General features: G+C 38.6%; 1 protein-coding gene across 7 annotated transcripts in view; it reads right to left on the reverse strand.

The window, feature by feature from the left end:
* Positions 1-1409: 1409 nt before the first annotated feature.
* The window catches only part of LOC121171399 (LIM domain containing preferred translocation partner in lipoma), a 694421-nt gene continuing 677982 nt past the window's right edge, over positions 1410-17848 (reverse strand). For all 7 annotated transcript variants that reach the window (XM_041003127.1, XM_041003129.1, XM_041003128.1 and 4 more), the window contains 2 exons: positions 17410-17530; positions 1410-14836 (listed from right to left, as the gene is read on the reverse strand). In XM_041003127.1, the coding sequence (XP_040859061.1) occupies positions 14708-14836; positions 17410-17530 (250 nt within the window). In that variant the 3' untranslated portion in view covers positions 1410-14707. The remainder of the gene's footprint in view (positions 14837-17409; positions 17531-17848) is intronic.

Below are 17848 nucleotides of genomic sequence, written 5' to 3' on the forward strand. Positions count from 1 at the left end.
TTCATAGAATGAATATCATGTTTACCTTAACTCTAGATACTCTTTTTTAAAAAAGATTTATTTATTTATTGGAAAGTCAGATATATAGAGAGGAGGAGAGACAGAGAGGAAGATCTTCCATCCAATGATTCACTCCCCAAGTGAGCGCAACGGTCGATGCTATGCCGATCCGAAGCCAGGATCCAGGAACTTCTTCCAGGTATCCACAGAGGTGCAGGGTCCCAAAGCTTTGGGCTGTCCTCAACTGCTTTCCCAGGGCACAAGCAGAGAGCTGGATGGGAATTGGAGCTGCCAGGATTAGAACCGGCGCCCATATGGGATCCTGGGCGTGTTCAAGGTGAGGACTTTAGCTGCTAGGCCAAACTGCCGAGCCCAACTCTAGATACACTTAAGATTTCCTGAACTGGTGGAGTTCTGGTTTTCTTGCATTTCTGTTACTTAAGAGCATGTTAAAAAAAATGTTTAGGGCATGAGTTGCGGTTTTGAATTATGAAATATATTTCCCTCAGATTCAGAATTTTATAATATGGGTTAAAATAATCACAGGGTTTCTGAAAATGCTTCAACTGTAGTTTTAAAAGTGCCTTAATTCACTTGTGTGATTTTCCTTTCCGTATAGTTACTTGCATTCATATCCGTTAGCCCAAGTATAGATCTATTCAAAGTTAAGCCTTGTTTGATTTATATTTACATCCCTCAAGGTGCCCAGTGAAAAACATGTTCACTGTACAAAAACTATGCCTAGGGGACTGGCATTGTGGCACTGCAGATTAATGCACTACCTGTGACACCAGCATCCCAGTTGGGTACCAGTTTGAGTAGCATCAGCTTCACGTCCTATCCATCTCTCTGCTAATGCACTTGGGAATATAGCAAAACATGACTCAATGGTTTGGGTCTCTGCCACCCATGTGGAAACCTGGATAAAGCTCTGGCCTCCTGGTTTTAGCCTGGCCCATTCCTGGATATTGTAACCATTTGGGAAATGAGACAGTGGATGGAAAAATCTCCGTGTAAATCTGCCTTTCAAATAAATAATCCTTAAAATATACATGGTAAAGATGCAATAAAAATGTGAAAAAACTAAACTCATTGTTTATGCTAACAATGGAGAATTCCCCTTCCCAAATGGCCTATTTCCTTGGATCCAATTTTTTTAACAGAAAAAATTCTTTATTGGCAAGGTTAAGACACAAAACTGTCAAGTACCTTGTAACACATATGATGTTAGGATTATTGGCTGGCAGAGGAGAAGAGTGGGGGCCTTCATACACTGGTGGCATCACCTTGACATTGTGAGACATTTGGTTTCTCAGAAGATCATATGAAAAACTAGTGACATAAAAAAATGAATCACAGTATGGATTGGGAATCTTGTCTAAAGAAAAAGAATTCTACACATAGGCAAGTAAGTGTAATAAGAAGTTTATTGGATTTCTAAATATAATAAAGTAGTTGCAGTTCTCTTACAGAAAAAGAAATGATTTTCATATCTATTTTTGTAGAGCTTTTGAAAAACATAATTGACAGAGAAAATTGATAAGCTAAATAGAAACATGTTTTAATATAGTTGAATAATACATAAATACAAAAGAAAATACACAAATCACTTGCTTATAACAGGTTTTATTCTTTTATTTTCATAAGAAACCATGTGTGTTCTTTTGAGTATGTCAGTGTTGGTTCATGATGTAGTGAATACATGTAATTTGCTGAGTATAAAGGAACAATGAAACCTATGTTTTAGGAATAGCATGGCTCTGTCAGTACCACACATGTGAATAAAGACATCTCCCCATATGTTTTCGTGTGGTTTTCCCTGAGCTAGGGAAGGGTATAGAGACTAGCAGCTGATCATGTTGGGTTATGACTGTGCTCAGCTACTAGGACATGCATCCAGAATAGAGGTGACCTGGCTTATCCCGCTCTCTCCCTTCTCCCTGATCTATCCACTACAAACACTAGTTAGCCTTTACATTAAACTGTCTTTCACGGTCACAGTCATCAAACTGAAACCTTGAGAAAAGCTACCTTGAGGATCTCCCAGTTCATTAATTTGAGTCCAAGGAGAAAAATATATGGCAGTGTCTTATGACATCACAGGGATTTAACTCATCACTGGTAAGCAAATCTGAAAACAAAACAAAACAAAAAAAACAAAATGGGAAATGACTAGTGCTTACATTGCAAAATAAACAAAAGAGGAACATCCAAAATGTGCATTTTTGGTGAAGAATAACACTTTAAAATGATCAGCTGGTTGGTCACCATGATGATGACTAAAGTGGCATCAATAGTCCCGTGAAGTATGGAGAAGTGAACTCTGCTACCTTCACATCTGGTTTAGGTAATGATGCCTTTTATAGAGAAAGCATCAATGCCATATTCAGTAGCTCCTCTTTTGCTTCCATTTGGTGAAAGTGGGTGGGATAGGAGACAACTTTATGATTAGGAGGACATCAACGGCTTCCTTTGGAGAAAGGCTAAGTGGAGGCTTCTCACTTTCTCAGAGGGATATTCAAGTGAATATGGAGTCAGCTGACCCAAAAGGAAAGGGAACGACTTGGCAAGTGTACTCTGCCAGCTGGTTGAATCAGACGACACATTGAGAAGGATCTTTTTTGGAATCATGTCCTCCCTTCAACTCTTCTACAGTCATGTACTGTCTACCTCATCCTATTTACCTGGTTTCTCTGCCTGTAGTACCACTGGGTAAGAATCCACCATTCAAGGCTAAGCTGCTGCTCTATCAGCAATATCTGTATCTCTGCAGTCAGGGACAGAACTATAGAAACAGAAGCCGTTAGACAGCATGGACTACTATTTTTAGGAGTCAAAGTAAAAATGCTCCAAGGATCTGGCAGGAACATTTGGCCTCCTAAGCCTCCAATTCTCACAGCCAGGACACTACTTTAGTTTTCTCTGATGTTTGTCTGGGAGATAAAAGGAAAGGAAATGTGCTGACACTCTAAACCTACTGATGCTTAGTTTGTAAAACATACGATATGACACATACTGTAATACAGGTCCTGGCTCTGTTACTTCTCTTAAGCACTTTTTCTTCCTAGACCAATGTTCCAAGTCCATAAAGTAATATATTGCCTTGAAGCAGAGTACAGAAAACCTCAGCAATATGCCAATCCTCTGGTAGGAGAGAAATGTGAAATTGGCTGGACTAGCAAGGAATGCAGAAGGGAGGTGTTATTGCATCCCATTTCATGGTAGCCATTTGCGAAAGGGATGCTGGAAATGAGTGATTTTCTTTTCCTTGGCAAGGTTTCCTTCTTTCAGCACGTTCTCTTTCCTATGGTATGTTTTTGGAGTCTTAACAGTATGACTCTGGGTACCGTGTGTACATACATATGTAGGAATAACGTTTATGTTTCTCAGAATAGGCACTTTTTGAAGGCAGTAAATCTAAAAGTAAAGTTAATATAGCCTATATTTAGTGTTCATCTTCTCACTTTGCTGATGTGTATGCTGAACAGAAGATCACAGATTTGAGTCAGTCTCGCAAAGAGGCCGAAATCGGCAAATGAGTGTATTCAGAGCCAGGAAAGTCTTGCCAACTCGACTGTATCTGTTGAAAAGGCAGACTGGGAGGTGCATTTCTCTCAAAGGTGATGATACAGAAGGAGAAAAGCCTGTGACAAAGCTGTCAAAGAAAAGCTTGTGTGTGCGGCTCAGGGACAATTACTATGCTCAGGCTCTGTGTCACAGCTACTTCATTTCACAGATGTGCTACTTAGAAAGTTCTCTTTTGTACCTCTCATAATTGCACAGATTCCCGTTCTTAGCAGTACAGAAAGAGAAGCCCCAAACCTGTTAGAGTAGTGATAAATTTATATGTTAAAAACTAAAAATTCATTGCATAGGGAACATGTAAAAATTTCAATCTGGCATCTAGATGTGAGAATTTTGTATCTAAGTTGTTGCTTAAGGAACATTAAACTACTTGATGAATTTCATTCATGCTGAAAAAGCAAACCTAAGTATATTTGTTCCTTGGGCGGTTTCTGAAAAAGAATGGGGATACAATTCTGATGTTTAGAGGGGGAGGTTTCTTAGCTTGTTGGATAAGAATGCTCTTCATCTTTCCCAAGAGAAAAAAAATGGGTGGCATAAGAAGATAATCTTTTATAAGCGACTTTGTTACTACTTCACTATAGACTGCTGATGGTAAGATTTAGTTTGTAGGGTGCTGCATCTCTTCCCCTGAGGCTCGGACTTGATGACTGGGCTGACATGCTGGCATGGCCCATGCTAGTTCCAATGTTCCCTAGTGTGGGATTTACTTTTTCTTTTTTTTTGTAACGTAACATGAAATGGTGATGTACTTGACATTCTTCTAGAAAGTAGGCAGAAATTATAAATAATTAATAAATGCAACAATTTCCTAAATATCAACTCCTCTTTCACTATTTGATAAAATATGAGGGTATTTCTATCACTAGAATTTAAGTTATTAAAGTCTTACTCTCTTTGTGTGGATGAGGCAACAGACACCTGAGGCAAATACATCATTACCTGGTTAGGCTAGTCTCTCTCGTTGGTAATTAAAGAGTGAGTGAGAATGTTGCCCAAAAAGATGGATGAAAAAATGCTACTATTATTTTAAGGTGTAAGTGTCCAAGGAAAGAAAGAGTAAAAGGAGTATCTAAGAAAAGCTAGCTCCTCCCCCAAATTTTGCATTTTCTAAACTAGTTCAGACATACAAATAAATCTGATGAAAGGCATTTAGACTTAATAGTTCCTCACACAGAAATGACAGAGTCATGAGACCAACTATTATTCCTGTGTCCCACCTATGAAGCAAAGCAGGTCCCACACGGAATGGCAACACAGTGCCTCATTAACAAGAAAAGCTTTGTATGCTTTTCTTAACAGGTAAAAATATAAGAGGGAATCAAGCAAGAGAGATAAATACCTTTGTTTCCACCCCCACCACAAATTGCTTTGGCATATTTTAAGAGATAAATGGATCCATACAAAATTTAAATAGCTTTTTCCTTTCTTTTTTGGCAGCTTCAAAAGTGGGTCAGGTCTAGGAATTATTAATTTCTTGGCCTGAAAACCCAAGTGTTTTAAAATAAGATTTCTTTTTTGGAGGATCAGCTTTTTTGGAAGTGTGCTGTGTGTGTGTGTGTGTGTGTGTGTGTATGCTAAACAAAACATAATTGTATTTTTTCTAAGTCTGGAGAATTGTATAATATAGAGTAGAAGGAAAACATTTTGTCTTCGTTTTGGCTGTTATGTAGAGAGAAATCAGATCATGTGCCTGATTTTTAAAGGTATTTGAAAATAGCGTCCCTCTCATCTCTTCCAAGGGCTGTTTTTCATGACCATTGTTTCATTCTTTTTATTTCCTCCATGAAGACACCACAATGTGAATCTCTGTTGAGGTGCACTTTGCAGAACACTCTTAGAAGTACTCAAAATGCTGCTTGCACTCATCCATTCTTGGAATGGGGAGGCCAAGAGCACTCAGTTCTAACCCATGAGATCTGAGTCCTACTGCACTGACCATCACATGTATGGGGCCTTACAGAAAGACAACGTTCTGAATATGTGGCAGTGACCAAGGCCACCACTTTATAAGTCTTGTTTGTGTCTCCTGTCATCTTCATGTGGGAAGATGGGGTTGGCAGAAAGACTCTGATTATTATTTAACTTGGTTCTCATTAATCCTTGTAAATAAGCAAATGACAGACATTGGCTTATTAGGAGGTGCAAACTAAAGAGGAAAAAATGCCTAGAAAACTTAGTGGGTCATCTCATTCTTAAAGATTTCCTACAATGAATGCAGAGGATTTAATGCAGACAAAATATCTTTTGGTTTGTTTCCAATTAGTTCACAGATTCAACCACCCAACCAGGAGGAAGGAATGGGAGGGAGTAAAAAGGCCAGAGCACAATTTAGAGGGTCCAGCTTCCTGGGGGACGCAACCCTAGTACTGAGCTCCAGGGTAGAGAATTTCTGGATGGTCAAGGTCTCCGGGTAGATTTTCTGGATGCAACAAGAGTGTGCCAGACTCCCTGTGATGAGGATTTACAGATCACAAAACTACAACAGTCTAGGAAGCCCAGTGACAAATGTCAGAAATGCCTTCAGTCCTCAAGCACTTCTTTAGAAAGAGGGAGAGGGAGAGACAGAGACAGAGACAGACTAATATGTATTGTTGACCTTTGGGAGAGAAGCTTGTCTTCAGGATCACGTCATCCCTGTGTAACCGTGAATTCTAAGTGATCTTGTCTGAGTTAATATTGTGAACCTGACAGTGTCAGGGAGGCATTTGGTTAAGGAAACATAAACCACATTTATCTGGGGAGATTTGCTGCAACATGCCTCGGTGGCAGTTATTTTCATCGGTGGCTTTTCCTCACCAACTTCATCAAAGTGTTGATGAGAATACTCTGTGGTTTCTCACCACCAGAGAACACAGAAGAGGTGTGCAGGTCCCAAACGACCCCAAATGGCACAGTACACATGTGGATTTGCCATTAACAGCCACATCGTCTATGCAAAAAATTTTAGATGACTTGTAATGGGGGGGCTGGAGGTCTGAGAAGGATGCAATGTCCTCTAAGGTTTATGCAGCCCCAAGAGTGCCTGCTTGCAGACAGCACTGGACTTGCAAGATCTAAGTACATCTCCAAATCTGCCACTTGCCAGCTGCATTGCTTTTGGCAAGTCACTTAACGATGCTGAGCCTCAGCTTTCTCTTCTAGGATAGGGCTATTAATAACCTTCCTCCCAGGGCTGTTTTATGTGTGAAAGCAGTTTGTAAGCTCTCTTAGGAATTATTATTTTAGAGCTCAGAAAGCTACCCCCAGGTTCTTCCCAGAAGACTGATGGCAAGCTTTGCCTACAGGGCTGTCTAATTCAGAGCTGAGGTAGAAGAAGCCACAATTCTTGCTTTCCCAAAGACAGTGGAATACAACTCAAATAGCAACCTATGATAGAAATAGTTTACTCATCTCTACACAAAAGCACAGCACAATATAACCCTTTTCCTTCAAGAATAATATTCTTTTGCACAGAACTGATCAGAAGTATAGAGTTTTCTGTAGTGCCATTGTATCTTGCCTTTGACATTTTTTTTTTTTCTTGTTTAGAGCTAGAGCTTACACACTGACATCTCCCAATATTTTTAAGGTCATCAGCAGGTCAGTTAAAAGGAATGTATTGTCCAGGGGTTAGTTACTGGAGGAGGTGTGAAGCTACAGAACAACTGTCAAAACAGTGTGTCTTATAAGAAAGAAAAATCAACCAACAGAAAACTCAAACTCTAATCGTGAAACTCCCATCTATCTTTAGCATCCTAAAAATTTTTATGTCTTCAGGTAAGATCAAGGTTATTTTTCTTCTATTCAAAAGTAATAATGTTGTTCCTAAATAAAAAGTATATACTGAAGGATAATGGAGAGAGGAAGCAACATTTTATTCTGTGCTTCAGGTTAGTTTGGGGCAACAAAGAGAACATAAGCCTAAAGGATTTTTGCTTTTTTTTTTTTTTTGTATCAGAAGGTGTCTGGAACAAAGTGCAATGAGGGAAATGAGCTCCCTAAAAAAGGTGAAATGTGAATAGTGTGTGGAGTATTTGTGAGTAATGAATCTTCAAGGGAATTATAGCACCAGTGGAATAGCTGACTAGAGTGTCTTCCTAATCATGTACCTAGAAATACTAAGGCTATCAGAGGTGTTCTGCTCGTTCTGTTTGAACAGTTTAAAGAACACAGGGCATCCACATTTTCCCTTAGAAGGGAAGATGTTGTTATAAACCAATAGGAAAACACATTCTTAATGTTATAGTCAAGTTCATAGAGGGCTACTTCATATGATGCACACTGTTTTATTTTGGCAACTCATCATTTCTTTCAATTATAAAGACAGATAGAAGGAAGAAACACTTTAGTTAGCATTTCTCTGTGCCTTTTCCTTTGATTTGACCCTGAATATCTAGAAATTTTCTCTTGGTAAAGAGGAAATTCCAGAATCTGACATTTCGACCAAGGCAACGTGTCTTCTCTGTATATAGCCTATGCTTTAAGTTGCATTTAGAATATTCTCTTTGTTTCCCAAAATTAAGTTAATGAATCCATTCAACATTTAATACTGAATTGTACATCCTCCATGAAAGCTTAATAATTCCTCACCCTGCCATACTGCTTCCTGTGTAGTAAGTACATATCTAACCAGCTTGATCATATGGCAGTTGGCCTGAATGGAAGTTACTAGGCTTATCCTCCAAGAGCGACTAAGTAATACATAATCATCAATAATAATTATTACAATGAGATCCAGAAGGAATAATAATAAGATAACAAAACTAAAGAGAAAAAACTTGGGCTTCTAAGTATAGCATCCAATTCATCCATGGAGGAAAGATGTTCACTTGGGCTAAACACAAACATTGCTAGGTACAAACATGAGCATAAAATAAACACAAGTGACTCTTAAAACCAAATAACCAGTAGCTATATATGTAGAATTTTACAGTGTCTAGTACTCTTTTCTCATATTCAGCATGGATCCATACCTTATTCTTGGGAAGATGGGGATAAAGGGCTGAAAAGACCACGTGAATTGACAAATAAGTTGGAATCCATAAAGTCAAATGCTTACCTATGCTTCCTGTTGTCAGAATTACTTTGATTTAGATGTCACCAAATATAGTAGAGAACATAAAGACTCTGTGCTACATGTAGTGGAATCTGTTTACAATTAGCTATTACTCCTCTGGGTCTGAGTGCTTGGGAGAGATCCCCTTCAGGGAACTCCAATTTCATTGCCTTCTAATCCCCAACAAATATTTGCGCCTACCATGACCTAGAGTGATGCCTTTAAGTTTTTCTGAATTGTCTGAAGCAATGGAAAAAATATTTAATTAGGGAAAGTTTGGAAGAGTTAGTGTATGAGATCTAAAGTGGCAGATGTTTAGACATTTGCCGTGTTCTGTGTAGCTCAAGAGCTACAGTGGACTGCCATGACTAAGAATACTGGGGATGGTAATTAGTGAAGAGGAGAATCAGAGCTTTAAAAAGTTCATGATTCTATTATCTACAAACATATTTAGTGTTGGGGATCAATCATAACTCTACATTAGTAACAAAACAAGGTGACACAGTGACACTTCTCATTTCTGGCACATTATTCAAAACCTAGGGTTTAGCACAAAAGTTAGAAATGACATTCTGAGTTGACTAACTGCATGTGTGGTTAAGGAAAAAAGCTTCATTGTGGATATATTAACTAAATGTCCATCAGAGTTGTAAGAGTAAGGTTTTCCCTCATCCCGATGTGAATTAGGTATCTTGGAAAAAATAGCAATGCATGTAGCAGGAAAGGCTTAGAGCAAGTATATTTAAAAAATTATTTATTCAGCTATTTATTTTACTTAGGAGTGGAAAAGAGAGGGAGAGAGGTATTTTCCATCTGCTGGTTCACTCCCCAATAGCCTGCAACGTCATGTCAAAGCCAAGAGCTTCAAACAGAATCTGAATGTCTCCTACGGGTAAGTAGGGACCCAGGTACTTGAACCATTTCCTGCAATCACAAGTGGAGCTGGAACTCAAATTCAGGCACTCCCATATAGGATGGAGGCATCCCAAGAGACATCTCGTTGTGCCAAGGTCCAAGTCAATGCCAAGAATCTTACAGTTTTACATAAGGAATTAGCTGCAGGCTTTACCTACTCTTCAGTTCATATATGTTTGCACAAGATTAAATTTTGTTTAACACAAAAACTAGTTGTAGAGGTATCTATTTGTGTGGTTAGAGACTGCTATAAATTAATCAGAAATGAAGAACAAAGTTTTCAGCATTTTTTGGGTAGCTTCAATCAGTTGACTAAAAATGCATCTCTCACAAAGCTATTCACAGAATCATATGCATGTTGCCTATGAAATGGAGACTACAGCTTATTGCACAAAGGCCAGGATAGTAAAATAGAGAAAAGAATTAGTGTCATTCCTTTCTTCATTGAAGGGAAATGTACACATAATTTGCATACCAAAAACTAAAAACAGGAAACTATTACTGATCCATCTCCTGAAAAATGCTCAGGTTTGACTACTTAGCATTTGCTGGTATAATCAGGACCATGTACAAAGATACATTAAATTTCTGTAAAGATATTTTTCTTTGATAAAACTGTTTTTCATTGCCATAAGGAAAATCATGAAATTTCAAACAAATAAAACAATAAACTATCACCAAACAAAACAAAATCCTGTGGTCAAAATGCCTTGGATTAAAAAAAAAAAACAATAACCTAGTCTTAAATCGCTTTGCCCATATAGCAGAGGAAATGACATCAGTCATAAATGGATTTTCCAGGAATGCATGACCTGGGTCCCTGATGAAAATTCATTAAAAACAAAATGAAATACTGTATTATCTTATATCTTACTTTATGAAGAACTACAACTTGAAAATAGGCCATTTTAATGGAAGATTTTTATGGATGTGATATATTTTTTCTCATCATCACAACTAATTCCCGTTAAAATGGTCATAATTCCAGAAGGATGATAATGCATTGCTTTAATTCATGAAAAGTCCAAGGATCGCAACATAAGTAGGCAGGATGACAAGAAGGAATAAAGGCAGCAAGGGAGAGAAGGTGAAGGAGTAGGATGGAGGAAAGGAAAATGGAGTGGAGTACTATTAGAACATATTAACATGATAATTTCAAACTTCTTTGGATTTTGACTTTTTTTGGACTTTTTTTAATCTGGATTATTTACACTATTTAACTCTTCAGTGATGTATTTATAGTAGAGTGAGTAAATTTTTAAAAAATAAGGCACAAATAAGTGTTGCTCTCTGATTGTGTCTTCTGAAAGTACACCACAGATTGGTTTCAGGAAATGGACTTGAGGCACATTTTGCAGAGGTATCTCTTTCTCAGCTTGCTGCTTTCCTACAGATGGCTAAAGCAGGGGTATGGAACATGCTGTCATATTTCATTCATAACACACATGTACTGTAGCTCTAGGCAACAGATGGACAATCACTTGTTTAAACTACAAATGTGAAATACTAAGGTAGAATAGCAATATTTCTGGAAATGTATATGAAGAAGAAGCCTTTCCAAGCCAAGAGGAATGGTAAGAGGCTGTGAGGTTGTATCAGTGTTTCCCTGATATCCCTAACAGCTGCTATCATTTCCCCAACACCCTTCAAAACTTGAGAATGGAAGGATCAGGGGGCAGCCGACACAGATTTGACAGGAGAAGCCCAAACCATATCAAATAGAAATAACACTGCTGTCCTTGGCTGGTTCACATTACTAGGATTTTTGCTAATGAGGAAGATGATTGGAATTTGTGTTTTCAGTCCTCTCTGTGTCCATCAACTCTCGACTATTGCTCCATTGAAAAAGAATTGTTTATCTCTTTGGATCAGAATATCAAATACTTAACACAATGCAGTTGGGCTTGTTATCCTGCAAATGTTGTCATAAACATCTTTACAAAATCTTTCACAGAAAATAATCATAATGTTGGTAAGCCCATCTCAGCGATCAGCATACCCCAAACACCGTCAATGGCTTCTATAGTGCCAAGAAGGCATTAACAAGGAAAACAACCCACGTCATGGATCTGCACAAAGGTCAGCATCTTGCAACCTTGATGCCTTATGGTGAGAAGCAGATAGTTTTGATTTTCAAAGCTCATTTTGTCTGTTGCTGATGAAACTTGATCTTGAGTCAGTCTGTGCTGGGATCCAAACATTCATAAAATTTCATTTTGAAGTGAGTTGCAGAACCCATGACAGGGTGAGTGGTTTTCCTTTTCCATGTTTCCCATGTGACAGAGGATTATCAAATACTTGTGCAGCTGACAGTTTTTAAGAAATGTACACATTTTTATGAACTTTGTTATAGATTTTTGCTTTTTCCTCTTATCTATGTATTTAAACAATAATAAACAAGATAGTATAGTTTAATGATAAGGTAATATCTTTGTATCTGTTATAGGCAACATTTCATGCAACTAAAACAGTTCAGAGTGACTTGGCATTGTTTAAATCAAATGATTAATAGAAAAGTAACATGAATCATATATTTAAGATATCAGGATAAAATATGGTAGGATCCCTTCCTTACTATATCTAGTGAAAGAAAAAAATCTAAAGCTAAATATTTCTGCAAAAGGATGTGTGCACATTCATTATTATAAAAGTATGTCTATATTAAAAAGAAATTTTGTTTAAAAATCTTTGGTAAAGATACTCTGAGGTTATGTGACAAGAATATACTATAAAAATTTATAAAGAAGCAGTATTGTGCTAGCAATGTCACATTGATGGGCTTGTGACACTATTTTCTTATAATTTCCTTTTGGCATGTAAACATTTGGTTACATAAAGACTTAAGTATATGAAAAAGTAGGCTGTTATTGCATTTTTATAGCATAAATATTTCAGTCTTCGCCTTTTGGCAAAATTTACAATAATGTGATGGTATTTCCCAAGATAAAATCTCTCAATAAATTGGACTCTCTGCTTTTGGCCTAAAGACAAAGTATGGAACAGAAAACAAGCCAACAAATCAGCTCAAGCAGATCACCCCAGTTGTCTAACAGTCAGTGCGCTCTGAGGCCGTCGGGATTGTCTGGTGTTTAATTTGGAAGACAGCAATTCAAAGGCACACTTGGCATTTTATCCTACAACTAACATGCTGCCCTGCATGAGTCTCACTATATTTCACATTGTGAGCTCAAGCATAATGGAAGCAAGGTAAGAAGAGCACAGTGGTCAAAGCAGCTCGGAGAAGGTGTCACGTTTATGGTCTGAACACAAGGCTGGTGATTGACACAAGCAAATATGCCATCAGTAGTGAAGATGACTGAGCTCCACAGTGACCACAGGCTTCAGAATTTGTTCTTGTTTTGTTTGTTTTTTTTTTTGTTTTTGTTTCTTTTTTTTTTGTTAAAACACTTTTATTATTTCTATTCAAGTAAAATAATCAGAACTCCTGAGGCAAGGGTTGTGATAAAAAAAATGCACAAATAATTGTTCATTACCATTCTGGATGTTAAAGGTTAAAAATCAGACTAGAATCTATCAGTTCGAAATTATGAAAAGCTATTTGTGGAATAAGGAAAGGGGATACAGGGGAATGTAATTATATGTTATATCTGATTTCTTAAAGTAGGTGTTCGGCATATAGGAATTTATTATATTATTTATACCTTTTTCATATTTAAAATACTCCATAATTTAAAAGTATATACTTGTGGAAAATCTGAAGAAAGGTTTAAGAAATCTCAATACAAAATACTTAGTTGACAAAATAACAACTTGCCACTACTAAGCTAGGTGGCTCTCAAATGAAACATGCTAGAACTTAATAAATATGGCTCTGCAGTTGGCATGCAAGTGTTCCACTGGCTAATAAGAATTTGAATAAGGATTCTAGGCAGAGACTGCATATTTTTAGCTCAGAAAGACAATTTTTTTTCCCTGTGATTATCTTTGAAAGTGTGGTATAAATGTCACGTCGATGATATGAAAATGTCTCCTGCAATATGTAATTTGAGTTGCAGAAGGATTAGGATAATAATGAAACTGTGGTTTCACAATCTTTTTAAGATTTCTTTTTTAAAGTCAACTAGACAAAGCTTCACAATCTTATTTCCTGATTTGCAAATGTCAGACAAAAATGGGCCTGGGTCTGGAGGCAAAAAGGAATTTGAACTATTCTTTACATCTTTCTCTAGAGAAAAATACGCCAATTTTGGAAGATGTGTTTGGATATTGGAAACACCATGACAGTACTCATCTTTCTAAGATGAAAAGTGGGACAGTACTGTAAATGTTTCATTCTAGAGAAAACCATGATTGTATTATGTGGTGGCATTGAAAAGGAAAACCTTATGATGATGCTGTGGAATAAAGGACTTTTCAGACATAACCCACCCCATCTCCCTGGCCAATTGCTTCTCCCAGGATACCAAATTTCATGTCTTTAGGAAAAGTTTGAAGTTCAACTGCTCATTAACCATAGGCCAATAATTGTTTTCAATGAGTTCTGACCATTGGCTGCTAGAGACTTTAAATTTCAATGGCTGCAAGTTTTGGCGTGCTTCAACTTATGCTTTTTGAAACTTTAGTCCTTTAGAGACCAATATTGACATTATACATTCTTCCCACTGCACCGAATCTCACCCCAAGAGACATGAGTGTCATGCAGCAACAGCAAAAAGTCTGTATTTTAAATCCGTGGCAAAAGAATGGCTAACCTTTCTAATTACAGGCAATGTGGAAGTGATAGGATGGAGACTTTAAACCTGAAAATCACCTGTGATTTGGCAGCCTCACCCAGGAAAAACTGTGTGACAGCAAATACCACACTAAAAAAAGCCATTCAACCAGATGAAAAGTGAGACAAACATGGGGATTAAAAGTTACAGGAATGCAGAAGTGAATGGGATGGAGCATAATCCGTGCAAAAATGTGTAAGTACTTGGAACAAAGGCCCACAGAGGGCTGGCATGATTAAATGTGAAATGTGTTATTTTGGTGGGAAGTGAAAAAAAAAATCTTATCCACTATGTGTTTCTAAAGAAAAATTAACAGCAGTTAAAGAACTGAGACCACCCCACAGATGATTGCATTTCCTCTATTTTTCCTAATGGTTTCCCTTGTGTTTCACTCTTCTCAGCGCCATCCACCAACCAGCTACACAGGTGACCGAATCTAGAGGTCGGTGCTTGCCTTGGCAGTCAGCACTCGGATGCGGGCTGTGTTGCAGCTCTTGCAGAGGATGTGCCCATCCAGCGGGTAGCAGCCTTGATTATCACCTTCCGACAGAAGACCACCACAATCCTAGAAGAGGAAGGCAATGGGGAACAGTGTCATTGAAACCACATGCCTTAGTTTTCCATGAAATAGCTATTTACCACCTTCCTGGTTGTGTACCTCTCTACCTGGTGTACCTGGCCTACCTACTCCATTCTCATCCAGCCAACAATAGGAGTTGATGAAAGGACAATAGGCTCCTAACCACTAATTCATCTTCACCGTTTATCATGAGCTTCAGGATCTCTCAAAAGGAATATACAGGTGCCAGAATGGAAGGTTTTGGCCATTTCTGGGCAAAAGCAAACGCAAAGTGATTGCTGCCAAGCAATCCTAGGATCCCTAATCCAAGGACCCCTAATGAATTCTGCAATAGTTACACCAATTGTAGAAAGAAAACAACATCCTAACATTTGTGGCCAGCACTGCTTTGCTGTATTACCCAGAGGACAGAGCATGATGTAGACTGGACTGGGAGACACCACCCTTAGGACTGCCATAGCCTGCATCACTGCATGCAAGGTTGACTGCTACTCTGAAAATAATGGCTGCATTTTCTACCTTTCTAAGCTGTTGGGAGGATCAAAGAGGATAATGGATGTGAATGTATTATGAAAAAAATGCAGTTACATAACTATAAAGGATTAGGCCACTACTGACAGTATCACAGAAAGTCCACTTGGGAAATATTTTATAGTAGTTAAAATGTTGGCCCTTGCCTATAGACACAATAGAATTTTCCTTGGAAACTAAATATACTGGATTTCATCTAATGGTGTGTATCTTCATTACTTTGCAAAGGCCAGAACTGCTGCAAAACATTGCTCTGCTATCTACCATGATGGTACCAGAACTCACTGTATTTGACACATAATAAAATTGAAGCTCATTCTTAGATTGTAGCAGAGGCAGTAGTTAGTGTTGCACAAGATTGGCTATTCTTGAAAGAACAAGCAAATATGGTGCCTCTATAGACAGTTTGGAAACTGAAGAATTAACAAAACAAGGTCTTTTCTAATTGGATGAACGCAAAATATGTTTCATGGATGCCACAGTTTTGAATGTGCAATGAGTTGACATCTGCAGGCTCCTGGACACCTCCAACAAGCCAGAGCTAGAATCACCAATACACTGAATACTGGAGTTAAAAGGAGCTTTAGAGGAGAAGGTAAGAAGCCAAGAGGGAGGCCATCTCTCTGTTCTCAGGCAGAGTCTGATGGCAGGTCAGAGCAAATATCTGCCCCTTATAATTCAATGTTCCTTCTGTTTTTATAGTCTTCATTTCTAAAACAATCCTCATCATTATGAAACCACCTTAATTTAAACAGCCACTGTCGACTCTGAGAAGAGGAAGGACCCATTTAATGCAAGTTTTAGTGGGGAAGCAAAAGGCCTGTTTGGTGTGAACATCAAGTGTGTGAGCAGTGCTGGGAACCTACCTTTTCTCAGCCTTGTCTTCTCCATACGTAAAATCCCTAAAGTATGTGCTAGTTCTTATGCATTCATATATAATTTGGGATCATATGTAAAATGATGGTTGGACATTGTTGTGCTCTGTTTCCCTAGTAATTAAAACCTTGCATTGTCTTTCATTATCTTTTCTCATATTGAGTCAGAGAGAGGCATGCAACTTGGGCTCTAGGGCAAAACAGAACACGCTGGCTGAAACAGATGGTCAGTTAAAACTAAGCTGTAAAAGGAATGAATGTAGTCCCACAGAGCCAGGGGTCGTGCCGATGGTCCAGCTGGTCTGTATCCTGGGAGGAACTCCTGCTTAAACCAGATGAACCCTACTGAGCAACTGGAATTAAGAAAGTCTGTATTTCAAAGATTTCACACAGACAGAAAAGGGGCTGAGGAGTGTTGTACTCAGAGAAGTTAAACACTGCTTCCAAGCAGGGGATCTGGTAACTTGTAAAATTTGGAAAAGAGAACATTCAAAAAAAAAATCAGAATGTGGCACCCATTTGATGCCCGAATAATAAGGCGGAAGATGTGATGCTGCTGCTTGGCTGCACGCATGGCTCCACCTGCCTTAGGCTTCAGCTGGTCCCATTTGAGAAGGCTTCTTATCACTCCCAGCCTGGATTACAGGTTCTTTTATGTCTGTATATTACTCCCTGGAGCCTAATTCTCAGGTAGACCTTACCTGACCTCTTGTCCAAAAAGTCAGCTCTTACTAATATGTGAATGAATCTCTGGGGACTTTGAACAAGAATCCCAGCTCCTCCGAAATGTTGAGTTCTTGTTCTAAGTGGCAGTGGTACCCCTGCCCTGTATGAGCAGTGACCAAAGCAACAGGGCCAACACTGAGGACTCAGTAGAAGGGTAATACCACTTCTCCTTAACTCAGTACTTCATAATTCACACATTTTTGAGCTTCAATCTCACAGCCATATTGGTGGGAGAGCCATATAGAGAACCTTTGTATAGATGGGAGACAGAAAAGTAAAATGACTTATCCAATGTTTCCGCATTTAATATCAGATCTAAAATCAAGTCTTTTGAATATAAGCACTAAGGGCTTCCCCAGATTTCACAAAATTCCTACGATCTTGAAAAGCTAGCTTTGGCAGGGTTTTGGGGCACAAGGTACAGACCTCACAGCGGTAGCACTGGACATGGAAGTCACGATCTAGAGCCACAATGCGGACGGTCTCCTCCTGGCCAGGAGCCGGCATAATAGGCTCCTTGCACACAGAACATCGGGGAGCAAATTTCCTGAAAATGGAGAGAACATTTTGGTTAGATACTGAGCATAAACATTGACTGAGGGGGAAGATAGAGTTTAGAAAAGATGTAAACTTGGCAGGAGTCAGCATGCCTGATCTGTACTTGTCTGGGAGTGCTGTCTCAGCTCTACATGAAGGTACTGGATTCTTGAGCTCTTTGCAGATGGAAAAATCTTGTGATATTTGTTGAGGTGGGTATGAGTGTGTGAGCAGCTCACACAGTCATGGGGTGTATAGTATGGAATTTGTCTTTGCATAGATTCCCAGTAAGAACCCTGAGCTTGGGCTGGGCTTCATGGAGGGCAGA

Source organism: Ochotona curzoniae, unplaced genomic scaffold, assembly GCF_017591425.1.
Source record: "Ochotona curzoniae isolate NIBS_2020 unplaced genomic scaffold, NIBS_Ocur_1.0 scaffold_2587, whole genome shotgun sequence".
Taxonomy (NCBI): domain Eukaryota; kingdom Metazoa; phylum Chordata; class Mammalia; order Lagomorpha; family Ochotonidae; genus Ochotona; species Ochotona curzoniae.